At 43.1% G+C, this 27218-nt stretch overlaps 2 protein-coding genes across 5 annotated transcripts in view; one reads left to right on the forward strand and one right to left on the reverse strand.

The window, feature by feature from the left end:
* Nucleotides 1276–27218, reverse strand: part of TNFAIP8L3 (TNF alpha induced protein 8 like 3) — a 41861-nt gene continuing 15918 nt past the window's right edge. The window contains exon 2 of the mRNA XM_021407312.1: nucleotides 1276–4339. Within this exon, the coding sequence (XP_021262987.1) occupies nucleotides 3777–4339 (563 nt within the window). The 3' untranslated portion in view covers nucleotides 1276–3776. The remainder of the gene's footprint in view (nucleotides 4340–27218) is intronic.
* Nucleotides 7588–27218, forward strand: part of GLDN (gliomedin) — a 113595-nt gene continuing 93964 nt past the window's right edge. The window contains exons 1-4 of one of the 4 annotated variants that reach the window (XM_021407299.1): nucleotides 7588–11723; nucleotides 11838–11868; nucleotides 11947–11999; nucleotides 14977–26911. The gene's annotated coding sequence lies outside the window, so the exon portion shown is untranslated. Of the gene's footprint in view, nucleotides 26912–27218 lie in introns of all 4 variants that reach the window. The other 3 variants (XM_021407298.1, XM_021407297.1, XM_021407304.1) reach the window with 3 other exon arrangements.

Consider the following 27218-nt stretch of genomic DNA (forward strand, 5'->3'; position numbering starts at 1 on the left):
CCTCCTGTTCTCAAAGTAATTTCAGATGCTTTCAGTCTTCTCAGCCTGTGAGGAACTAGGAGGATGCATTTGTGTAATGAATAGCGCTGTCTTCAGGGCCTCCTGTATTTGCAGATAGCTTGGAAATTATATTGCCTGATGTTTTTTAAATATTGGAAAAATTGCCATCTCCCCCTGGTGTGTGTGCATTGTCCTTTCCCCCCCATCCACCCCCCAAGCTGTATTATCTCTGTGGATAAGAATGTGCCCTGTCTTTTTCTGGATTTAAAGTGTGTATCATAGCAGGTAAAAACAGAAGTAGGCCTGCTTAAGTTATCCAGGTAAGACTTGCTTTTGCAGTTCTGTTGCTGTGATAAGAAGTTGTTTTCTCTCTTGATCTTTTCAGGGTCCGTCATTTATATGCCTTTCTATGAGAGTGTTTCTCCAACACAAATAAGATTACCTGTTCAGTGCAGTGTACTGTTCTGTGGTACATCTGCAACTTCATTAGGATGCCAAAAGCAGTCACTCTTGAGAATGTCTTCAATATTAATGTCTCTGTGTAATAAAGCTGGTGATGATGAAGCAGAGGATATCAAGTCCTGCCATGATATGACTAATAAAATTATCCTAAGAGCAGTGTTTTACCAGAAGTGTGACTTAAAGTACCACTTAATAAGATTTCCATAAACCTTTATTTGTGCCAGCTAGCTTGCAAGTCCCGAACTGCTGACGAAGTATTTTTGGGGGAATAAGGAAAGAAGAATATATGCTTGCTGTTGTTAAAGCATTCAGGTAAGTTCTTGCATCTACATGTTTAGGGTTGGGATTTGAAACGTACCAGGAACGGCTTCTAACTTAAGTCACACTTAGCTGAACAGGAACTAAATGGAATAATGAAATAGTTGCAAGACACACTTGCTGAAGAGCACGGTCTCAGGCATGTTAGAGCTGCTCTGGCCCTGGCGCAGGCTGTTGGTTTCTTCTCGGCACCAGTCAGGCTGTGTGTGCCTGAGGAGAGAGTGGGCCCTGAAGGCGGGGCCTCCATGTGGTGGTTTGTGAGGAGGTTCTGAGACTGAAAGCCCCTGAACCATCCTGCAGAACGGATGGAGCCAGCATCATCGTTAGCTCAAGTGCTAACGATGTAAACGTATGAAAAAGAGGGATTTCCTTTGTTGCTGATTTCCAGTTTTCTTTTAAACACTTCATTTGTGCATGTACCTTCCTCCTACATTCACAAAACACAGTTGTCAAAGAGCATTAACGCTGCAAAAATTGAAGATGACAGAACTCAGATTACAGAAATTCCCTCCTCTTATTGTTTAATTTCAGTTTACATCGGGTAGTAGAACAAATAAATCAAATGAAAGAAAAAAGGGCAGTAATCACACATTTTTAATCCACGAATACGATAATACATCAGATACTTAAGATGACCTGAACGTTGCCAGTATTTGGCAATGTTGTTACATACCAAGCTACAAGTACAAAAGTAAACAATGAATAATACTGGATATGCAAGTATGATAAATACTCAAAAACATTTTCTTTCCTTAAGGCTACTCAGATTTATAAATAAGATGACAGATGTTCATCTGGCTTGTCTAAAATGTCAGCATCTGGAATACTGATAGTTGTCACACACACACAAATGAAGTCACGTACACAGGATATCCCTCTCGCTTTGGACATCTTCAGTGTTGAATAATCCTTTGCTCTGGCTTAAAAAAAAAACCTAACCAACCAAACTGACATGTTTGCCACAAGAGAAACAAACACACAGCTCTGACCTGTGTGCTGGAACAGGAGTGCTGGATATAGTAACTACTGTTCAAAAGCATTGGTTGACAAGTACGTGCTCTGAGAAAGAAAGCAGCTAATGGTGTATGTAAGTATGGCTCTGCAAATGTAAAAACTTGCAACCTTACAAGGCAAATCTTAATAGACTTCCAATCCCAAAAGTTCATATCTCATTCCCATGCTGTGCTGTGAAGGAATAGCCTACATTCATTGCTACTAAATATACTTTTTATGGTTGAAGGAAGCACGACAGAAAATTACATCATTATCAAACTGCTCTAGTAATGTTTTGTGCTGCCATTTTCTCTTGCTTCAGAATGCATTCTTCTGGGAACAGGTTCTTCCAGCACAGCTGCAGTGCGTACATGGTCTGGGTTTGTGTGTTCTCAACTGTACAAAGGGAAGTACAGTAGTTATTCTCAGGATGAGGAAAGGCAGAAGAATAAGAGTAGAGTTTACCTCTGTTGTATTTAAGAGTTTAAATGGGAAAACATAATTTTTTGTTGTCCTGAAGTAATAGGTGACAATACTTGGAAGTTCTCCTTAGAGAGGAATGGCTTTCACATGTGTGGGATTGTCTGCTATCTGTGTCATGAGAAAGGAGAAGCCATGTGACATTGAAGCCTCGGTAGATTGAGGTGAGCGTGAGAGAGAAAAGGCAGGGGCAAGGAGAAGAGAGATTTCTGCACATGCTTCCTTTATGTAGGGTCAGCCAGCAGCATCAACTCAGCTGTGAGATTCTGCAAGCAGCAAGCTGGAGTATCTGCTCTGCTTCTCTTCCTTAATCCTAGCAAAACTTGACAGAAACCAGTATTTCTTCGCAAAATATTTTAGGTTTCAGGACACCAGTGTGTTTTGCTTAAAAACAAAAAACCAGAACTCTCTGAACCAATGGGTTGTTTGTGAAGCTCACCAGAGTCAGTAGTGTTCTCTTCAGAGGGCTGTGGATATACTACACTCAGATAGCACTGCGAGCATAGCAGATGGGTGGGGTTTTTTTGTCACTATTGGCACAAATTAACACCATGGATGCATTAAAATGAGAGCTTTACCTAGGCTGAATGTTATCTGCTGAGGATATGAGATGTTAGTGTTGCTTTGTAGAGCAAGTGGTTACTTAATAGTGTTCCTCTTCAAAAGTGCAAAATTCTCACAAAGAATATTTTGCTGTAACAGAACGGTATGAGCGCAAATTGCAGCAAAACCTCCAGCCTCAACTCATCTGATGTTATCAAATATACAACACCTCAGCCTGGGAGAACTAATGTTGTACTACTTCAGCTAGTTTTTCGATTGCCTTTGAGCTTCACCCACTGAGCTGCTCTTCAAAATTAAAATGAAACTTTCTTATTAGTGAGTATAAGCCACAAGTTTCTAACAAAAATAGTTTTATAGAGCAGCTCTTTAATTTTTTTTTTCCTGATTTACTCATTTGCATTATTTATTACCCCATAGTAGACTTAAATACCATGTAAAATCAGATGTGTTCTCACGCTGATTCCTGATCATTTTGAAAGGAGAGAGCTTAATGCATCCCAGCCTTACCTTCTGTCTAAGCCTTTTCACTTTGTGTTGGAGTAATAAAAACATACACCAAGGGCAGCCTGGGTAAATTCCATGCATTGCTCTTTTGCTATCCCCTGTCTGTTTTAACATAGCCATGCGTTTGAGCTTACTTTCTTTTCACGCGTTCAGCTTTGACCACAAAGCTAGTACGATCACGATGTACAGCAATCTATTTCTGAACAATATATATCAGCAGCTTTTTTCATGCCACGCCTTGGAAAAGACTCAATTGTCTGTGAACAAAACATTAAAATTGGTAGCTTTCTGGTTTAGGTTTGCCACTTCATCATGAGCCAAGTGAGAACTTTCTGGCTCCTGCTGGGGGCTGCAGTAAGAAGGGCGGGAAGGAGGCTCGCGTGCTCGCCGTGGCTCATGAAGGGTGGCCAGTTCTAGACAGAAGTTTTTGGCTGGTTTCTTGCTTCTGAGCAGTTTCAAAGGATCTTCTCATCAAGTAGTTTGTTGATGCCATCACAGATCTTTTTGAGGTATGGCCGACAATCCCCATCAAGACTGTACAGGGCAGTTAGAAATTCCACATCCGCAAAGTGATTGAAGACGTGGTTGATGCGCCCGTGGGATTTCGGTGTCAGGTGCCGATCCACTAGTTCATGCACAAGGTCTTTACACTCGTTCAGAAGTTCTGCAAGAACATTTCTGTCAAAAGTGTATTCTACCTCGTAGAAACTGACAATTGTCATGGCAGTTTGGTTCAGCTTCTTCCTGAACTTGTCTACAATTTCCATCTCTTCATGGTTGAACTGATTGTTTCGATAGAGGATCCCAATTTTTATTGCCACTTTAATCAGGTCTTTCATAATTTTATGGGCTTCCTTTTTGTTTCTGGTGTGTTCCTTCGTCACCTTGTACAGCTCATCAAAGATTTCACTGCTTGTGTCGTCGATGAGCATGTTAGCCATGGTTTTGGTTGCCATTTTACTCAGGATCTTTTTCTGGGCTTGCAGTGCAAGATTCTTGGAACTGAAACAATCAGGACCTGTTTCAGGATAGCAGAAAAGAGGGGAGATGTTAATGTTACTCAGTGAATCGTTTCTTACCATCAGATAAGAAAAGCAGTACCCGTGTGTTTAAGTGTTAACTGTGTTTTCAGGTCTTGCTGTCGCTGAGGGTTTTGCTTACAAATGAAGAACTGGACGTCCTGCTGGGGGATACCTAGGCCGGGTCGTTGCTAGTCACTGGTTCACTAGCAAAGCTTTTTCTAGTCAGTAATTCAATGTTAAAGCTTTCTTGGCAGAGAGAGCTCTTGAGATGTTGTGCCTATATAGGTAAATAAAAACCTAAGTATTGGCAAACGCTTACTCAAACTTGAAAGAATTATACCTCTGGCCATTGGAAGGCACTGTTTCCCCACGATCAGGCTAAGCAGCGGCCCATGAAGGCTACTAGAGCAGTCACAAATGTGCATTTGTTTTGCTTCATCTCCAGTAACTATGCTTTTCCAGTTTGCTATCGACTTGCAGAACTCTAGGCTGTGATTTTCTTTGCTTCAATACATGTGATTCCTGCCGGCTGAGAATACTTCAGCTACTTTCTGTACGTTCATCAAGTAAATACAAATATCTTGGATTTTTCTTTTTTACCCATCCGTGAAGGTTTCACTCAGGACAGTATCTGAGCATGCAGTTCATTTGGAGCACATAGCTACTGCTGCTGCACTTTATCCAGCGAAGGGGAGGCCACGAGGACAGGCAGAGGGCTGGAGCACCTCTCCCACGAAGACAGGCTCAGGGAGCTGGGTTTATTCAGTCCAGAGAAGAGGAGGCTCTGGGGAGACCTGAGAGTGGCCTTCCAGTATTTAAAGGGAGCTTATAAACAGGAGGGAAATCAACTCTTTACATGGGTAGATAGTGGCTTTAAACTAAAGAGGAGATTTAGATTAGATGTTGGGTAAGTTTTTCACAGAGAGAGTGGTGAGGCTGCCCAGAGAGGCTATGGATGCCCCATCCCTGCAGGTGTTCAAGGATAGGGCTGGATGGGGCCCTGGGCAGCCTGATATAGTGCTGGTCTAGTGGTTGGCAACCCCCCCCCCCCCCCCCCATGGCAGAGGATTGGAACTAGATGATCTTTGAGGTCCCTTCCAACCAAAGCCATCCTACGATAACTACTGGTAGTGATTAATTTGACATTCTTCTTTTCACCTTACTGTTGTTTGTTTTTAACAGACTCTGTGTGGACAAAATAAAGGAAATGGAAAGATTTCATCTGAAATAAGCCCCAGTTTAGTACTATGTAGTGGAGTCCCTGCTGGCTCCAAGGGCACTTTGTCATTGACGAGCATGTGTGTAGCTCAGGGACCTTGGTCTGATGCAAGGAACAGCGCAGCTGGGCCCTTTGCCAGCTGCTGGGAAACCTAAATGCTAAGAGATTTAAAAAAAAAAAAAAAAAAAGCTAAGCTTCCAGTGCTGATTTGATTTTGGAGCCCGAGTGGGTTTTTGGCTGAGCTCATGAGGCCTTTTCCAGCCATTAGCACATAAACAGTGCCTGTGACAGCCATGCTGTAACTCAGTTGTGCAGCAGGGAGCTCTCAGTGTTTGTGGTGGAGTCTGGGGTACAGTGTTCTATACCTGTCTATGTATTACAGTGTTCTACATGGCCATCACAACCGTTGTGGTTCACCGCAGCCTCTTCTTCCTCTCAGTGGTTCCTACTTTGTTGCATGAGGCTGCAGTACATAACGCTGTGAATTTAAACAGACATTGAATCATAGAATCTTTTCAGTTGGAAGGGACCCTTAAAGGCCATCTAGCCCAACTCCCCTGCAATGAACAGGGGCACCTACAGCTCCATCAGGTGCTCAGAGCCCCTCCAGCCTGACCTTGGGAGTCTCCAGGGATGGGGCACCCACCACCTCTCTGGGCAATCTGTGCCAGTGCCTCACCTCCATTACTGTAAAAAAACTTCTCCCTTACATCCAATCTAAATCTCCGCTCTTTTAGTTTGAAACCATTTCCCCTTGTCCTAGCCCCTCATCCTTCTGTTTAAATTCTGTTTTCCAAGTTCACTGGAATGTCATGTTGAAGTTGTCATCCTTCCTTGTGCACTATAGCTGTACTAGCGAGCTATACAAAATAATGCCATCTAATTTCAGCTGAGCCACCACCTGGAAAACATAATTCAAAGCGCTTAAAAGAATTGCCTGTCATTGAGAGAGCAAACTGTGGGCCCAGTCTGCTGACTGGAAGAAACAGAAAAACGGTGATTTAATCTAGAAATGATAAAACCGGGATGAGAACATTCTTTCACTTTGCAGTACTTGGGAATATAAATAGTATCTGTGATGAATAATTATGTGCATTTGACAAGGGAGAATGGAAGATTAATATTAGTGTCTGTTTCTGTAGTAAGCGTTTGCTATTAATTAAGTGGATGCGGTTGTTCAGTATCTGTGTTGATCAGAACCTGCAAATAATTGGAGGAGACTTTTGGAATATTAATTTACTTGCATTATGACAATCCCACTGCTGTGTCGTCTCCACCAGCCGCCCGTCCAGTCATCGGCCCCTGTGCTCAGCCCTCAGGGCTGACAAGGACATAAAACTGTTTGAGAGCGTCCAAAGGAGAGCTATGAAAACACTGAAGGTCTGTGAGGGCACGGTGTGCGAGGAGCGGCTGAGTCCCTGGGCTTGCTCAGAGCTGAGGGGAGGCCTATGGCGGCTGCAGCTCCTCACAGGGAGCCGAGGGCAGCGCTGAGCTCTGCTCTATGAGGGTGGTGACAGGGCCTGAGGGAACAGACAGCATGGAGCTGTGTCAGGGGAGGGTTGGGGTTAGGGAAAGGCTCTGCACCAGAGGGTGGTGGGCATGGAAGAGCTCCCCAGGGCAGTCGGAGAGGCCCCAGGTGCCAGAGCTCAAGGAGCGTTTGGACAGCATTCTGGGGACAGCAGGAGGTTTGCCAGGTGAAATTCTAGCTCTCCTGAGGACTGCAGGTTTACTGTGGAAGTCTTCCTGCAATACATTTCTCTTTAAACATCTTTGCCTCCTACAGCCAGCGCTTCTATTTTCTGCTTCTTTTCACACAGCAAAACAAATCAGCAACAACATTATAGATGCTATTAGCATTCAGGAACATTACACCAAACCTAAAAAAGAAAACCCCACCTCCCAGCGCAGTGCTTGGTGGGTAATGGTTAGCCTCCATTGCAGGAATTCTGATGTCTTAGTTGTCATTAAAGTAAGGACCGGTTCTGCTTCAAGACTTTTTCTCTCGAAATCACCTAATGAGTTGTGTATGATGAAAGCTGTTCCCAAAGGCCATGCAAAGGAATTGATCCCGCAGCACCCTTCCAACCCGCACAACTCTGCAGACATGTGTTTGCACGGCGGGGACACCACGGGCTGAGCAGTGCCAGGCGGGGGGGGCTGCCTGCATCCAGCCCCCAGGGCAGCGCTGAGCCCACCTCGCCCGCCACCATCTGCTCCTGCATGGGGATGCCTTGCATCCACTAAACGTAAGAACAGGGTTGCTGAATAACAGGACTGCCTCATGACAGAAGCATGGAAAGAGTTCGGCCACTTTAGGGAGGGGGATATAAGAGTTATAAGAATAAGATAAGATATAAGATTATAAGAATTTTAGGAGTTTTTGAGACTAAAAGGCAAGAGCATCTGTAATATTCTCAAAATAATACGATTCCAGATGGCTGTACCAAGTACAAAATGGCTAGAATTAAATGCTCGGCAACTGCATTTTTGTGTAAATATCCATTCAATCATTATATAAGTGACAGTAGACATAGTACATGCCCCCGCTATGCATGGGAGAGAACATAACTGACTGACTGGGAATGAGGACGTGGAAACAACCACCCTGAGTAGATGAATCCAATTAGCCAAAACCTTAATAAAGTTTTGCAGCCTAGGTATTTTCTCCCCTGGCAAAAGGCTGAAAGTGATATTTCCCTGAACTCTTGAGGGAGTGTCCATTCACAGGTAAAAATCTATGCAGTAGGAGCTGGTCTGCAGAATTCCTGTTTGCCAAGTGCAGTTTTTTAAAATTGTATTAGCTTGCTTGAAGAGAAGGGATATGAAGCAATCCATCTGGTTTTGTCCCACCTGTGGAGATCACATTGTGTATCTGACACTGGGAGTTGTTACTATAGTGCCTGTTACAGCTTTTGTGCTAATTCATCAATTAGCTGAATGCCAACTCTGCCTCACCTGAAGCAATGACACCTGCAGCTGTGTGTTATCTCCCTTTGAAACTGAGAGTACCTGAACCTGAGCTGGCTGCTCAGGATCCCTGGTGAGCCTGCAGCAGCCCCATGGAGGTGAGCAGGGCTGCTGTGAGCTGAAGGTGCTGGGGGCTGCAGGGCTGGGAGGCGATGTGAGTCGGAAAAGGTCCCCGCAGCTGTGCTGCAAGTTACTGAAGGGCTGAATCTTGAACTGAAAAAGAGGGAAGTACGCAGGAGAACGAAGATGATGAGGAAGCTGAATTATTTTTAATACTCCTGAATCCTCACTTTTAAATGCAGTGCAGCCTCTGCAGCAAGAGGCAGTCTTCAAGGAGTCAGCAAAGCTGGCGGAAATGTGGGCTCCCGTCCAGCTGCTGGCAGTGCTCCGGCCTGGAGCAGGGGGGCTAAGCCAGGGGACAGGCGTGTCCTCTGCTCTGCCACTGGCTGAGAGAGTTGCACTGTGAAAAGTGCTGTGGGGTTGGGCACAGCTGTGCACAAAAGGAATTTACTGTTTTCACGACTTCAGTGCTTCGTGCGATCTCTATGTATCTTCATGTTGTATGGGGGCACCTGCCCCAGAAGCTGATGAGAACGGATGAGGCGACTGTACCAGAAGTTGTGGCATTGCATGGAAGGTATTGTAAGTTGTGGAGTGATGGGACTCATTAGGTCAGGATGATGGTCGGACTTTTCCAGCCTGGATGACTCCACGATGCTCCTACTGGGAGTGAAATGAGCAGCAGGTATCTCGATGGCTGCTCAAACGTTGCTGCTGTTGTTGACAGCTTGGGCTGACGGCTTGTTGTGGTACAGCCTGCTTACCTGTAAAGCTCTTAACCTTGAGATAAATAGTTTATAAAGCATCTCTATGATGAATCTCTGATGAAAATAAGAGCAGGACATTTCATTGAGCTTGTATGGACAAGAAAAAGCTAGCGGGGATTTAGAAAGGAGAATGCGTAAAATCAATCAACAAAAAAACTCTCTGTTGCTTAATTTGCAGCCATCATATGAAATGTTTAGTGGTATAAAATGGTAGCTAGCAGCAAATACGCGTATTGCACTTACCCTTCATGTGTCATTCATGCTATAAAACAGATGAGTAAAAGTGAAAGGCAGAACTCGGGATTTCAAAATAGCTCTTAGACCAGGCAGAAAAAAATGCAGGATAAGTACTTCTCCCACAGAACTTCAGTACTGAGCGACCAGGAGCTGGCTGTGAGCGGGCGTATTGCTCTTGGACAGCTACAGGATCATTGCAGGAGAAACATTCAGTGTTTCCAGTAACTTTAAGCCAAGAAATCCAATAGACCAGATGGAATATATCAGCATCCAGGGAGGGCCAGTTTAAACATGGGTAAGCACAGGGGGCCCAGCACTCAAACTTTTAACACTTCTAAATGGTTACTGTGAACATAAGAGGGCTGCTCATTTCTGCAGGGGGAACTGGAGGTTCGGGACTGGTAATTACACAGCCCCAGGGGGAAGTGCTGGTGTCCAGACTTCAGAAGTCAGGATGAAAATGGCAGCAACAGCTCTGGACAGAGGGATCATAACTGAATGGAGGGGAAAAAAAAAAACACAACACTTCTCTTTCCGCTTGATACCTCATGCAAACAGCAATCACTCTGCAAAGAAGCACGTCCTGGGAGCCTAGGGACTGAAGATGCCCAAAGATAATCTTATTTCAGCGGCTGGCTTATACTTTGAAAACACTTCATTAACCCAAGGTTGCCACAGTGCCTCCAGCACCTGGCAGAGGAGCTGGTTCAGTGGGGAAGAGCTGCTGCCCTGCACCCAGGTGTAGCTGGGGACGAGCAGCACAGCTGCTGCTTCCATCAGCTTCTTACAAGGATAGGCAGCGACAGGACAAGGGGGAATGGTTTTAAGCTCAAGGAGGGAAGGTTTAGATTGGATGTAAGGGGGAAGTTCTTTACAGAGAGAGTGGTGAGGTGCTGGCACAGGCTGCCCAGTGAGGTTGTGGATGCTCTGTCCCTGGAGGTGTTCAAGACCGGGCTGGATACTGCTCTGTACCAGATCTGGAGGTTGGTGGCCCTGCCTGTGGCAGGGGGGGTGAAACCTGATGATCCTTGGGGAACCTTCCAACCTAAGCCATTCTGTGATCAGCACCACCAAGCACCCTTCCTACCGCCCTCAGAGGATGTGAACTGAAACATGTCCTGTGTCTAAAACGCACTGGCAAAGGGAGTCCAGATGTGTGTAGGTGACCAGGTCACAGCTCTGAAAGTGGCCACCAAAGCCCTGAATTGTGTCAGTTTGGTAACCTGCATCAGAAGCAAGGTCCTGGACAGGCTGCTAACATCTAGCTGCCACGCTAGTGTTCTTGTAGACTGGCTTTCAAATGCTCAGTTTAAATTTTGCACCTCCCGTTTTGGAACATGCACACAGATGTGCCAAGGCAGCAAACACCTGGCTGGCTTCTGGCAGTCGGTGTAAACCAGGCAGAGTGCTTGTGCAGCACCCCTGCTGCACACACAGACAACGAGCACGGCTCCTCTCTTATCTGGAAATGCTCAGCTCTTGTAGTGATGAGTAAGTCTGTCTGCCAGCAGCGATAATAAAATACTGGTTTTTAAGCTTTGCTATACAACTGAGCAAGGTTTTGATACATCAGTCACTGTATTTTATAAACAGGTTTAAAGACTTTCAGTGTCACTGCTGTTTGATAGCAGGTGCAAAATACATCAAAACTAGTGAACCCAAGAAAATGCCCCTTTAACTCTGGCTGATGCTGTGAGATAAAACGCTCGCGCAGTGACAGCAAGCTGAGCCAGGGGAGGTATTAGCAGTAGCGGGAGCCATAATAGACCATACATTTGTTGCTGGGGCTGAGCTTCAGGCAATGAGACTGCAGGGGGAAGCTCTCCTTAATGTGAAACTACAGCCCTGCACACAAGCAGCTCAAGTCTAGCTGTGTTATGCTGGGGGGAATGTAGCAATCGCCAACTGCCATTGATCCTGTCCCTGTATTTTGAGCTGGAATTAATTTATGATTCTAGTGGCAGCATTTTTTTTTTTTTTTTCAGTTGAAAGTTTGATCGAGAAAATCTTCTAGATAAGAGAGGCGTGCTGATGTGTGCACAGCACTACAGCAGGGTCCTTGGTAAATGTGGGTAGCTCACGGAAACCAGCAGAGAGCACGGTGCGGGCAACAGGGGACATCTTGAATTGGTAACGAGCTCTTTTGCCTTCAAACTGTTAGTGATTTTTCAGTGGTTGTTAACTCAGAGTTTAATTTCAGTCTCTGAAATATTTTGCGCTTAACTTCCTTTGTTTTCTCCACAGTTAACACATTTCTTACGCCTTCTTCCTAAAGGTGCCGTACCTTTACAAGCAATGTATTTTGGTGACTGCGTAACAAAAAGTCCAATCATACAAATCATTATCTCTACAGAAAATTATTCTTGTTTGGATGTCAAGCTGTGTGATTTTCCCAACAGAACCGTGGTAAGTTCTTTGATAGATGCTAAGGAACTGCTTTTTGCTTAGGCAGGACATAGGCATGGGAGGAACATGAGGCACATAATGAACAGTAAATTGATTTTCTTGTGAAGGGGAAAGATGTCTCATCCTTCTTTATAAGGATACAACTAGCATATTCTTCCACACATGTCAAGATTATCTCGAAAAGGATATTTTCTTGCCAAGGTATTTGTCGCAGAATTTTACAAGCCACGACAAACCTTGCAAGGCCTTGTAGCTCTCCTGCTTTTATACAGATGCAATTACTGTAGCAACATCTTGTAGATGACCTGCAGAACTTGCTTTCGGTGCTACTTCACGATCGGTTTCCAATCTGGTAGATTCTGTTTTGTGCAAAAATGTGGGGAAAGCTGAGATTTTGAGCACTGCCTGTATTCTATGGGGAATACAGCCACGCACCCTGACATGCAGCAGCCAGGTCCACCTCGCCAAGAGCCATGGCAGCTTTCTGTTCAGTGCACCCCATCATTCCTGCTGCAGGCGTGCAGCGACAACTTGCCCCTTCCACACAAATTACCTGTGCTTCCAAGGGGAGGGGAAATAAAAACAAAAATTAAGAAGCAGAGCCAGGACGGGCAGCGTTCAGTGAATGGCAGGTGCTTTCTGCCTGGTAGGTCTGCGCTTTGAGCAGCTGCTTGCAAAGGCCCAGGAACAGATCTGCTGGTTCAATCTCTGCCTTTCCTCCTGGTGATGGTTTGGAGCCAGGGAACAGCTACACTCTGCTCCAATGTCTGAGTGCTTGCAGCAGGTCTTTGGGGAGCTCAGTCCCATTTCGTGGATGGTTTAGATTCTTTCCTGTGTATCTCTTCGCACACCCTGCTGGTAGTGAAAGGGAAGATGAAGGCTGGGGAGGTATTTGGGCTTCTGAGAGATTTGTGCTTAGTAATTATCACGCTTGTAACTCCTGGCTAATAGGAGGCATAACTCTTCCTGTGCATCCGTGGCTCAGATGCTCTGTAGTCCTTCCCCAGCAGCAGCACAGGAGCCAGCAATTCTCAGTAGGGATATGGTAATATGTTGTAGTAGAGCAAGGCTTGGCAATATCATCACTAAGTATTAAACAAGGCCTCTGTGCAGTACATGTGTGCTTCATCAGGCTGTTGGTGCTGCTTCACTGATTTCTCTTTCCCCCTATTTCTCATGTGCTCAGGAAGAAAATTTTGCATGTTTATTTCTGTGCTTGAAGTTTTCTTGTTGCAGTAACCGCTCCTTCTCTGGAGATACACCCCTTGCCTTTTACATAGAGTACTTCTATTTCTGACTCTGATATATTAAGAATGGCATGAAAAATAGCCACATCCATGCTCTGGGGATGTACAAAATTCCGTGAGAAAGCAAAGAATCGGGACAGCTGGTCCAAGGATGCCATGAAACTAAAGATGGCATTGGTCTGCAGTGTAGAACAAGGCTCAAAGCAAGCAGGGGAAAAGCATTTTTGCTAAACAAGGTCAAGGTGAACTGATGATCCAAGAACAACAAGGTGCGACTGCAGGAGGTGGGGAGCTGCTGCTGACCAGCTGGGCTCCCTGGGGAGAGGGGAGGGCACGGTGGTGTGGCCCCACAGGACTGAACCAGCAGCTCCGTCCTCCGCCACACTGCTCAGGCCTGCAGTTCATCCCATGGCTTTTCATTTAGAAGAAGTACTTTTCATACAAGAGACTCTGCAGGTGTGCAAGTCAATTATGACAGAAATATTCTTTTAAACCTTCGTCTCCAGCCATGCTTAGTGATAATACTTTGTACGCTTCAGTGTTGTTGCTTACAAGGTGCTGCTTATGCCCGTGTATTTACTAAAGCTTTCCAATAGGAATGTGAAGGCCTAGGTTTGTTAATGCACCAAAGCACAGTCCAAAATTTTTATTCCTAGTGTGGGCATATTTGAGGGCGGAGGTTAATTTGCCTGTCCCTGTGTGCAGGGCCCCCTGCTCTCTGCCAGGTCCCTGGACCTACCACCCAGGGTGCTTTGCTCGCCTCCTCTAACCTGTGCCTTCAGCCCTCGCGCTGCCTTTACCATAATAGGAGACAGGACATCAGCCCTGCTCTGCCCTCGTAAACTGCACGAGAAGTTCACTGCCATTTGAAGCAGAAAGTTTTATTTCGCTCAGCTCCAATGAGCTGATGTTTTGTGCCGTAGCTTTATAACAAAGGCACAATACCAGATGGGAATATTGCTTTTGCAAGTCCTCAAGACCTGAGGGCACCCTTCCTTTCCAAGTAAGAACTGGTGATAGTATCAGTGTCTGAATGGGGCCTGGTTTGCTTTCTTTTAATGCATTTTATGTGCTTTTTTTCATCCCTTCTACTGAAAGTTTAAGGATTCCTTTAGAGACTCGTACCACACAGTCCCCTGTGGGAAACCAAACCTATTTGCCGTTTAATCATGATCTCAGTACTGGTAGCACACAGTCCATCTTTAATGAGTTGGAGTTCAGTGGAACTGTGATAAATGAACCAATGGGATTGCAATTAAAAAAAAACCAAGCAAACAAGTCCCCTGCTTATCTTGGCTGAGGAGCCTATGGGTGAATTCCTTTTAGCTCAGTCTTCTTCCTTCAGCTGAGAGCAGATGAAGGCCGTTATACTGAGGTAGAAGCCCACGCACACACCGCTGCTATGTATACCTTTACAAGCAAAATCCAAACTGAATACATCAGTGCTGTCAATCCAGGCATAAAGCGACGGCTTGTTCTCAGACTGAAAGTGCTAGAGAAGTATTTCTTAACAGTAAAGCTGAAACTGAGAAGGCAGAAGACGTGAGTACTTAAAAAGAGAAGCTTTTTTCCCAAAAGGGAGCAATGAAACTAGAGGATTCTCCATTTACTCAGGGTTTAAAACAATGCTCTACTGTTTGCCTGGTTATATTAAATAATAAAAAAAAAAGAAAAAAGTTTTTACAGTTACAGAATGTTAGGCTGTGTGAAACCTTTTCTTTCTTTTTAAGATGTCTCTTGAGGAGACCAGCTCCTGGGGAGATGGCCAACCCAGATTGTGGATGGAAAACTCCTGCCCGAAGGAAAAAATGAATGCTGGTCCATGCAGCGCAGCTGGGATTCATCATGCTCCCCATTTCTTACACGTCTTTGTGCATCTGATCGGCGGTTTACTGGTGGGAAGAAGCACATGTTGCTGCATGCCTCAGATGTGATCTATGACTCTTTTTCTTTCAGATGAAGCCTGATCTGGACTTCACTGTGTCCTCTGGGCAATCTACTCTGTGCTGCTCACCTGCGGCATGAGGCCAAGCACCCAGGCAGGATGCACACAGCACTGAAATGGAACAGGAGATGGAAAAAAAGACGCGTACTGTTAGGCATCCATCCCACGTGAACAGGACCACCTGCCGAGTTCCCTGAAATCCTGTCATGAGGAGAGACCAGTGTTTATCCAGCCTTTTCTTTAATATAGAGGATGAATTGTTAAGCCACGAAGACGTCAGTATACCCTAATGAAACTGATGAAAATACAAGCCAAATCTCACAACAAGAAGAGCAAAAGAAGATAATTTTCTGTGGAAGAGTACAAAGCTCAACCAGGTGGATTTGTATTTTGATTCTGTTCCTCCTCAGTATGAGATCTGCATGAATATTATCTGCCAAGTTCAGTGTCCTGCTATCCTGTACTAATGAGGGAAAAGTCCTGAAGCTGTACTGGAAAGAAGGGGAGGAGAACTTAGATTTACGAATGATGGTTTTCTTGTTAGCCTTAAATTGAGAGGATAAGCACAGCATTAATGCTTCCACAGTGATGCAACTCACTCAAGAAGCACAAACAATGTCTTACAGCCCGAGCTCCTTTAGGGGATAATGCTAAAGGTGATCATCTGGTTTCATGCTTTTATCTTGTTCATTGTCTCTACGTACTGTGACTTATCATGTTAAGAGGAACATCCTGATAACGGGGACGCTTCCTCTGTCATCGAGGAGTCTCTCATAGAAGTTGAACAGCAGTAGCAATGACCGCCTGTGGCGGAGAAGTTCACTCCAAGTGCAACCTTTTATTTCAGGAAAGCAGAAATGGAAAAGATGCTGGAAAAAACACTGAAATGGTCAAGATGGCTCCCCGCTCTGTTTCTTTATTCTGGTGAGGTATGTGAGGAACCGTGATACTTTCCTTCTATGTATCCTCATACAATAGCGCAGCTATTTGGAGTCAGAACTAAATTTGCAGAGGGAAAAATGGAAAAATCCCCTGACTATATGTAACCCAAAGGAAATCCTCGGACAAGCTTCAGTGATAAACACGGATATGCAGAATGTGCCATCCCTCATGAGGTTTCAGGTCCGCGAAATCTCGGTACACGTGTCTGGAGCTTATTCCTGCTGATACCTACATATGTACTGCAAGCATCCAGCTGAATGTTGGTATAATGCAGAAATGTTACCTCTGAATACAGCAGTCATAACAGCCTCCAGAGAGACTCCACACAGCCTGAATCAGGCCCAGCTTAATAATAAGATTAAAATGTGCACAGCCCCCGTGCTGTTCTCATCTCGCTGTTTCAGATGCCAGCAGAGCTGCTGCCTCTGTATCTGTAAGGCAATGGCAATTGAATAACAGACAATTCCACAGCTCTCCAAAAAGTATTTGTGCTTACTGAAATAATTCATTCCACCAAAACAACTGCTGCCTCGAGAGGTATTTGCTCTATTTTGCTGTTTCTAATCTCAAGCATGAATTTTTAGTGTCTCCAGTGCACACTAAAGAACAGAGCCCAGGACACAATGCTTTTCCTTTGGAGGCAATTCTGAGGGAAGGGCCTATCAGTCTGCAAGATGTACTTGTCTAGAGAAAGAAGGCTACTAGGTTCACGTGTCAAACCTAATGATATAAACAAGGAACAGAAGCCAATGACTGCCACAAAAAGCCCTCAATAGAACCATGTATTTGTGTTCTTTTAAATGGTGATAGGAGCATGAAGAAGGAATAACCATGTACTTGTCATTCTTTAACAGTAACTCTTACACCAAAATAATCTCAAGTATTTGCTATGGATTTGCACCACAAAGCCTCGTAAACACAATAACCCAGTGTTTGTGCTCCAAACACAAATACTGCTATACTGCTCACAGGGAATAGAATATTGGCAATAACATTTAAATTATTGTCATCGAGTAATCCAGCTGTGTGATGTTCTGAAATAGAACTAAATCATTTACCTTTTACTAACAGTCATCATTTAATGAAACTTCCTGCAATGACTTAGGCCAGAACACAGAAAGTTTGCAGCCTTGCGGATGTGGACATCGCACATCACATATTTAACGTCATGAATTAAATGTCCTTTTTCAGATGTGGAATAGGAGCCTGTCTGTTTATTCTCCTTGCTTTGTTTTAATTATTGCTAATTTGAGCTGCTGATGTTGTTATTGAGCCCTATGCTGCAAAGGATTTGAAACTTCCCTTGGCAAAGCACTGCGCAGAAATGTAACTCAGCTCCACGACAGGGAGGTCAGCTACACTTGCTGCCAAACTTGCTGCTGGCACGGTTTATTTTTACTCCACCCCCTCCAAGTCTACTCAATGGTTCTTTTCTGCAGCAATCTGTTCTCTTCCTCTGAGCCTGATGGTGCTGCTGAGGATCTCTGCCTTTGGGGTGGGCTCCCTCACCCACGCTCCTCAGCTGCTGGCAGTGCTGGACCCTCCCTAGCTCCAGGTGTCTCAGTGTTTGATGGCGGAACGATGCTACCAGCATCTCCCCATCACCTGGGGAGCCCGTCTATCCTTTCTTCAAACCTAAAGCCTGAAGATGATTTGCCATTACCTGCTTTCAAAGTCCTGTCCCCAAATATTAAATACTCTCATTCTCACAGAGAAAATGCAAAGCTTTCTGCGCTGCTTTACCCTTCCAGCATGCCTAATAGCCAGTCCTCCTATGAGAAATATGATAAAATCACATTTTCTTACAGCAATGGGCACCCCGGTGAGCCTCTCAGCCCAGCTCCCTGCTCTGTGAGCTCATTAAATGCAGCCCAGTGGTGCTGGCATAATGTTGCGTCGGATGACACTTATTTGATTTTAATATACATGGAAATCACTTGTGGAAAGCTTTTATTAAAGAAATAAAACTCAGTGCCACAGCCTGATCTTATATAGAGAGACACTGCCTAGAAGTGCGAGCAGTGTGTGAGAGCATGTGTGATTTCTGACAAATGGAGTCAGTGGGAGAAAAACTGAAAAAATGTCAGCTGTTGTTGCCTGTGTTTTGGCCTCATGTTCATGCTCAGAGTCAGCTGAGTCTTTTTCTCCCCCCCAGACCCCCCCAAACTGCACATAGGATACAAATCTCTCTGCAGCTGCCGTCTTAGAATGTAGCTAGTGAGTTTTGGGTAACTGAGAATATCAGTGCTGTTTAGAGTCAATCTATAAATGTGGCACTCCACAAGAACTTATTCAGGGCAGCACTGAGTATGCTATGGACATTTCTAGGGACGCGTGACAATTCTATAGCTGTCTGTTTCATCGCAGAATAAAACACAGACCAAAAATCATTAAAGTAATTTGGCCTATTTCAGTACTGGAAAAATATACAGCCGAATTGCTGAGTTTGGATATGCCTGTAATGGCTTCTGGCGTTATTTCATTACTTTCACCTTCTATGTTTGCCTGTAAAGGATGTTCATGTATTTAAAAACAAAAGAAGCATTATCTAATCGCTATATATTGATATAAGAATCAATGAAACTGTATGCATCTTGGTTTTCTCTTTCATTTTCCTTAAAAAGATAACTAGAGAAATGCGAATAGATGGCCAAGATGTGATAAGAAAAACTTATCCCTATGCCTGCCTAGCTAAAGTACAGAATGCAAAATGTTTGAAGAAAACATTTGCTCTTGTTTTCTTTACAAAAGTCCTTTGTACCCTGCACAGTACTCATGTGGTTCAATTTATTTATTTTTATGCATATATGTGATTTGAGATGCAGAGTACCATGTCTCTCAGACTGTATTGACTGTGTACAGGATGTCTGGTGATATCATTCTAATTTCCTGCTGCTGCGGGAGGATAACCATGCAATGCACAGTGGCTGTGGTCTGAATCAACGTCCTGAATTCCAAAATCTCCTCTTTGTCATCTTCAAGTTCTGATCCTCCAAGTAAGTGTAGAAAACTACTTTCTGGTTTCTTTTAGTTATGTTTATTTTTTACTATGACAACTTCACAAACAGAACAAGCTTGAGTCTTACTGGATCTGTTCTTGCCTCATTCCTCCTTGTTCTAATAAAATAACAAGTTATTTATATTCCTGTATTCCGGATGAATTGTATTATGTCAATGGCTGCATTAGGAGAGACTTTCAATAGTGTTATTCTTGCGTTAGTTTTAAAAGTGGAAGGACAAAAGGAGACCTGTGAGTCACCAAAGAAGCAAATGAACAGCCTCAGAGATAGCAATGGTGAAATGCGTGCAGTGGATGATGCTTTCAAAACCACAACCAACCAAACAAAACACACAGTGAAAAAACCCACCCAACCAACCAAACCACCAACATTCTGAAGTACCGTCATCTAATTCTGCCAAGCTCTCATGACTTATAAGATCTCTGGAACTCTTAGTTCTGTGTCATTTGTTGGCTGTCATTCGTACCCCATATGCTAGCTCATGTGTTTTAGTTAAATATGGGCAACGATAATCACATTCTGTTCTTAAAGTGTGTAATCTCTTCCTCTCTTTCTTTGTTATAAAAGAAAAATGGACTTTCCTTTACCAAAAAAGTGCCCAAATCAGTTTAGACTTCTGACAATATCTGCATATTCCAAATGATAACGATATATTTCCACAAAATGCAGTATTTTGCTGGGATTTAAATGTGACTTTAAAATTTTCCCAATTGATTGTAGGACTACACAGTTATTCACTTGAATATCTACTCAAATAGAAATGTCCTGGAAAATCTACAACACATCCCTGCTTGGGTGAGGAAAGACTGGACAGAATACTGAACAACATCCAGTGTGTCAGCTTGCTCTTTGTTTAACAGACATTCTGTATTGCATTATTAGCAGCATGGGAAAAAGCAGGTTTACAGCTGCAGCCTCCACCCTCAGGATAACAAAAGTACAGCACTGAATTTGGAAAGGTCATCGCTTCCCTTCTACAAGTACATTTTTGTTTCTTGTCATGTACAGAGCGTATGATGCTTTCTCTCAGAACTGTTTTGTAATTCTAACAATTCCAGAAGTGTCTGTTACCACCAGTTCCTGCTGTAGTTCTGGAGTTACAGCTTAAGATGGCCACTGTTGCCTGAATGCTTCAGGCTTGGTGCTAACTTGGGGAGGGGAAAACACTCAGCTTAATTTTATGGTAACGGATATGTTTGCACAGAGCCTTTATAGCATTCAGTGGAAAAAGTCTCCTTGCTGAATCCTTGCAGAATCTGCAGCATTCGGTAGCAGCACGCTGCTAATGAATGAGTTGCACAGAGTAAAGCTGTTTGGCTTGCTTTTCCTAATTGAGATGTACAGAACTGAACAGCATGAGCTAAGCGGTGAGTGGAACAGCCCAAAGCCCTGATAACTTCAAGAGGTTATTAACACCAGCAATGCCACCTCCACTTGAAAATACACAACCCTCATCCTCCGACCAGGTACAATGATGAACCTATTCTGCTCTGCCAGTCCCAACAAACCGCACTGAAGTGGGAAGAGAAAGAATGAAGGCATCGCCATTTCCTTCTGCAGTGCCAGAGAACGCTCTGGGAGCAGCGCCATGCCTGGGAAGGCTCAGGGGAGGCTGGGCTGCCAGCCCTGGCACCTCGCTGATTCTCAGCACTATTTGTTGCTTTTTTTAAACTGAAAGTGAGTTGAAACTAATGAAAACACGCTGCTTTAGCAGCCAGGGATTCCACAGCCAAGCCCTGCTTAAACTTACTTGCGTAAATAGCTTTGTTATAGGACACTTTCTGAGTAAAATGAGTGGAATTTAGTGTAAAAATGGAGTAAAAAAATCTTGCTCTTTTTTTCCCCTATATTTCCAAATGCATTCTAATTTTTTGCCTGTACAAAGGTAACCCTGTTCATGCAAGCTAGTGTTTAATGGCCATACTGAATAATAGCCCAAAGATGAGTCAGAGCCTTGCTGAAAGTTGCACTGAAGCTGTAGGAGAACATAAACCCTGAACCAAAATGTAACTGCAGCCTTTTCTTCTCCTGCACCAAGGTACAGTTCCAGCCTCTGCAACTCTTGTTTGCTCTTCCAAAAATACGAAGCCAAATCCTCTGGTGTGAATTGGTGTACTTGCTCCTACGCTGATAAACCACTGCAGTTCTGTAGCAAGAGAGGGAACCCTGACCTCACCATTGCTTTTTTTTATAGGTGATTGACTGAAAAAGAATAAATACTCTGGTCTGAAAGAAATTCCAGACTGGTTATATGTTATGGCTGTATCCACTTCTTCAACTATGGAGAGGGAAATTCATGAATTATGAGCTATCCCAAGCTTTAATATAAGCTGGGAACTTTCTTATGAAACTACTTTGACTGAAAAGGTTGAAGGGCTGAAATACTGTTTGAAATGCATTTATTTCTGATAAAATTCCATAGGATTTCTTGTCAATATTTCAAGCTGTCAGACAGCTCTTATTTCCTGTGTCTATTGTTTGAATTAGCTTTGCTGCATAGAATTTTGGCTGAAAAAGCGAGTTGGTGCAGTGCAATAGCAAATCCAGCTTTTTGTTCCTCTTCAGACTAATAGAGCTGATATTGGTGTCCGTTTTGTAGACTCAACATTTAGACACATGCAGAAGCTGTGTACATATATATGTATGTGTGTGCATAGCACAATTAGATTTTGCTCATTTTCGAGAAATGAGACTTGGTCTTTTAATCAGGTCTAAACTTGCAAACACTTAAGTAGGTTTCCACAGTGATATTGTAATTTCATATCTGTGACATCACAGGACAGTAATAATTACTTCAGCTTTTATTATCTACTGTCTACAGCCTTTGTCATTTCACAGGGTACCAAGTGCATTTACTGGGATACTCTTCTTCTTAGATAAACAGTGGTTAAATTTTGTTATCGTAAAATGTTCTAAATGCCTGAAACACGAAGGGAACAGTCCTATTTCTCAAACACCGCAGGATGAAATCACATACTTTGGGGAACTGTTGCTTATTAAGAAATTATTTATGAGTTGAATTATATCACTTCTAAATATATAAAGAGTTGGGATGGCTTCCAACAATTACGAAAGGAGTGAGCCAAGTGATGCTTTCCAATTAAATCAGATGGACTTTTTTTTTATTAACTTCTCAGTGTTTTGTGTTTGTTCTTCTGTTGCTCGTGATTCAAGTAGATAACGCATTAACCTCGTACAACAGAAGTCTCGCACATCCCCTCTTTGGTATCCTTTCATGCAGTGGTGATCCGTAGGAGTCTCTGTAGGTGCTTTCTACATTAAAGGTTTCTTTCTTGTCCACATAAATGCTGCTGGTGATGCTTAAGCTCTTGCTTTTATTTAGGACGAGTTGTTATACAGAGCTTCAAAGCTTCTAACTTCTGATGGCTCATTTAGATCTCTATAGTTCAGTCTTTGATAATGACTGTGATCAAAAAATTGCAGAAAACAGAGCAGTGCAGAAAACACTGACCTCTGTGGTAGTGCCTACACTGCTTAGGCTATGGAAGGAAATAGGCGTAACTCCATGACCTAATGTCTTAGAAGGAGAATAAAGATGAATTAATTAAAAACAAAAGTGCTAAAGAAAAGAAAAATCCATTAAACCACAGAGCACTCAATTTCCCACTTGCACTGGAAGAAATTCAGAAGCTTACAGAGAGTTTACGAACTACCTATGCACTACAGTTCATGTGCTATATAGCACTTGACCCAGCTCTCTATAGAGTAAAAAAATGTCACAACACTCAACAGACGCTGAGGCTTTATTTTCTAGGTAAAAAAGTTATAGAAAGTTACTTGTCTAGGCTGAATCCTAGACTGTGTAGATCTGAATGGACATACTCAGACCAGAGCAGCTCATGACCTTTTTTCAAGGTGTCAATGTAAAAGGTAAGTAAGAAACCTAGTCAATTAACTATAAGCTTAAATTTACTATAAAAATGCTCTCAACTGAAGAAATGTTAAGTAATCTGCAAAATGAAACAAAACACTGAAAATCACTGCAGTAGACTACTGGAATGTGAGTATTTACTCCTTGGCAGGTCAGCCTTCCTATTGCTGCCTACAGTCACTGCTGCTGCAGAGTTGCCTTTGTTCTATGCTGAAGGAGTTTTTCTCTGGAGTTTTTACAGATTGTCTTTATTGTGGGGTTTGCCTATTTTGCCTATTTGAAGTTTGCCACAAAAAAAGAATATTTTTTTCCCCGGCACTTTGAAGTAGATAGCAGGCTCCTGTGTCTCTGGCACATTTACTTAGCTGTGTTACCGGTTCATCTAGTCACTGATTGATCGTTCACAAGATTAAAATAAAGGTTTCTCCTCCACTTAGCTGGAAAATGAAACCAGATTGTGTTACTTGGAAAGACGATTTAAAATGATGGAAACAATTCTTGTACAAGAACGACAGAAATAACCCATCACAAGGGTATTCCTCAGTTGCCCATTGAAACAGCAGCCTATTGTGCTTTGCTTTTCACTGACGCACTTCTGGAGCTGGTGGGTCTGAACTGCTTCTTTCTGTCTGGAAATGGAGTGGCTATTCCATAGCCTTTATCCAAAAGCTCCTTTTGAAATCTGAAACACTGGACCACAGAGATCTGCCAGAAAATGCCAGTGGGAATGTAGGAAGGCAGTCCTTGCCTAGTGTCTGTACATCCTGCCAGCTCCTCCCTTTCTGCTACAACAATTCATGTGCTGTAATGGTGGCTATCATTGCTTAAGCCATATATAGGAGCTTCAGCCAGTGGATTTGTGAAGCCAAATCCATTTGTCACACCTCCACACCTCCAAAAACCTGTATGAGATCTTCCCTGCAACAATATTTAACAGTTACCTCACTACATCTTCACAATGACATCCAGAGGGCAGTGGCACAGAAAAATACATCCTTCTGTACTTTCAACACATGCCCTTAAACAGATTTTTGTGGAATATCCACTTGCACTTTCACAAGCCATTAAGTTCTATAGAACTCTTACCAAACAATATCAACCATTAACAGACACTTATAGGCAGAATTTAAGGTGTTTTGTTTTTATGCTGTATTATCTGAGGTAGTGGAACACATGGAGAATCGCTACAAAAATCTTCAAATTACTAAACGCCAATGTAAGCCCTTACAAGTATACAGACCTTAGGTCTTTACTGAAGTATATCACACTGAGAATTTTTTTACCCATAGAAATTTCACAGTCAGAGCTGGTATAGGATAGAGGAAGGAGTGGGAGTAGGCAAAGCCTTATCCCCCTGTCACCCACATCTCAGCTCAATCCATTCGTTTCATTCTGTTACTGGAGCTGTGCAGTGTATGCTCCTCTCTTAGATCAGGACTGCAGCCATCCCTGCTGATCGTAAAGTTTAACCTTCTCAGCCCCTTTAACGGCAGCTCACATCCAAAACAGCACTTAGCTGCTCCAAAAATTATCATAGCTTCTCTTTTTGAGTCACTGCCAATGCAGATTCTGTCAAATTGGTTATTTACAATACATCCTAAAAGCCCTTTGACATCCCAATCAGTAGCAAAATGAAATAAGCATTGATTTCTTACAAGATGTATCAATCTTTATGTCTTTATGGAGAGGAAAGAAAACAGAGGCTTCAGAGATAATCAGAGTAATAATAACTTATAAGTCTCCATCTGCAAATAGCAACACATACTTGTATATATTCAAAAGGATTTTAAACATTTTCTACATTTTATAATTGGAAAGCTCTCCTCTTAGAGCATACTGAACCACAGAATGGCTTGGGTTGGATTGAACATCGAAGATGATCTAGTTTCAACCCCTCTGACATGGGTAGAGATTGCCACAACTGAAACACAGATATTTTCAATTCCTGGTTGCAGAATACATCCCGCTTAATGAGCCATCACCGTGAAGTGTGTTGCTTCTAGTAAACAGCCATTAAAATGAAGGTTATCTGACAGAGTGCAGACCTAGCCAGTTATTAATGATAACACTTAGCACCTAGATGATCTAAGAGTCTCTTCCTGCTCAGTGAGAACTGAGAATTCTCTTGCATTTGTGCCAGAAATGTCATTCTGTAATATTCCTATTTGGAAAAGGAAAATGAAAAGAAACAGAAGCATGTCCCACCCATTCCCTTCTAGGCAGGAGTTATGAAAATCATACAAAATTGTACAGAAAATAATTTCTTGGTTGATGTCACAGCTGGGATTAGAACTACCTGCCTCTTATATTCCAATTTCTTAATCATTGGAAAGGTAATGTCCTCACTGAAATATTTCTTACAGGACTGTCCTAGACAACATCTAAGATGAAGAGAATCAGCCCCGTATTTGGACTCCCACCACAGTCACTTTAGAAAGTAAGTTATCTGTCTCTCTTTGTTTATGTAACCTAAACATTTGTATTCTCATGTAATTTGTACAAGATTCTTTTTTTAACTTCCAAACAAAAATGATACCTTCAAATCTTCTGAAAAAAATACCAGCAGTATCTTTTACTTCTCTTAAACTGCAAACACCTTTGTGCTAAATATGCTATCCATCTCAGAGAACACATCACTGTTATTTTTTAATTTATCCAATCATGTAATCTTTGTTCTTGTAGCCAGCAGATTTCACACTCAAGCTGAGAATTTTCATTAAGGTTTGAAAAAGAACAGATTTTGGGACACAGCTAGTCATGATTCCTTTATTATACACACGTATTATCAAGCATTCTGGTAAATGTGAGCTTTCCAAAGGTTTATGCCATTTGAAAATGTGTACTTAGCATGAAACCTGGGTTTTCCAGTTGTATTGTCTTCTGCATTTGAACACAAACTTTCCTGTGCTAGGAAGCCAGCTTTGCACACAGGCCAATTAACCACCATTCGGAACGGAGGAGGAATGATTACTGTACTGGAGTGCTGCTGTTTCTTAGCAACCATGAAAGATAGAGTGAAGGATATTCAAGAGAGACCCAAATAACATCTTTTCCAGATTGAGAACTTCCACCTAGATTACCTGCTAGCATGGTAGTCAATTAATTTTAAATTTCCATTTTCCTACTCTGGTGCTGTGTTCCTAGCAGGCTCAAACAGCTTGACTTGCACAGTCTGAGATGGCACTTAAGCATTTAATTTCCACAGAGATGATACCTGCTAGCTACTTGTTGCTACTTTGGGAAAATTGTAACATTTCATTAGAAAAATATTTTTCTGTTTCCTTCCAAAATAATGGCTGCCTTATTTCACTCCTCAGCTGGTGGGAGTTTTACCAGTGTAAAACTGCAAGGTTATGCCCTGTTCCAATGCTACACAAAAATGAAATTGATTTTATTAACAGCAAGATGGGAAATTATGATGTTCCTCATAATGCTAATAAAGTATTTTGAGCGCTTAAATTACTGTGTTCTGAAGATACTTATTTCACATTACCAATTTTACACTGCAAGACAAACAATGGTACCACTGGTTTTCAACAATACGAACAGAATTCAAAACGCAGTCTGGCAACTGAAAACTCCAGTTCCATAGGAAACACATCTGGCACAGAAAAGGAAGAACAGCAGGGTCAATACATAGCGTTAGCACCCACCAACCAAAGGGCTCCCTTTGTACAGTGAGGCCATCCCAGGTGGGAGTCTGCCCCTCATAGCACAAGGTGTTCCTCAGCAGCCAATTAAGGGCATTGCTGAGCACCTGCACCTGGTGCTTGAAATGGAAGAGAGGTGGTGGGAAGGCATGTGGCCTGCTGCAGGGGAGTACAGAGAAGAAGGTGCTTGTGGAAGGCTTGTGCACACCTTGTCAGGTGGGTGTTTGCTGCTACTGGGGTAGCATTGAACTTGGGAGGTCTTGGGGTGGCTGGTTGTTGGAGGCCGCGTGAAATTTCTATGCTGGTATCATAGTGTTCTTGGTTTTTCTGGTCCTGTGTGGCCACTTGCTGCTGAGCAGTGTGTGAGGCTGTGCTCTGGGCAGCCTAGAATAGCTGTCTTGAAAATGTCTACCATTAAAGGTCGTTTTTCACAGTGCTACAGGAAGGAGTAAGCATGTATAGGGTTTTTGCAGTCTCTCTGCGTTATCCTGGCTCTCGAGGATATGGAGAGAAGCCAAAAGCT

This window comes from Numida meleagris, chromosome 9, assembly GCF_002078875.1.
Source record: "Numida meleagris isolate 19003 breed g44 Domestic line chromosome 9, NumMel1.0, whole genome shotgun sequence".
Lineage (NCBI taxonomy): Eukaryota > Metazoa > Chordata > Aves > Galliformes > Numididae > Numida > Numida meleagris.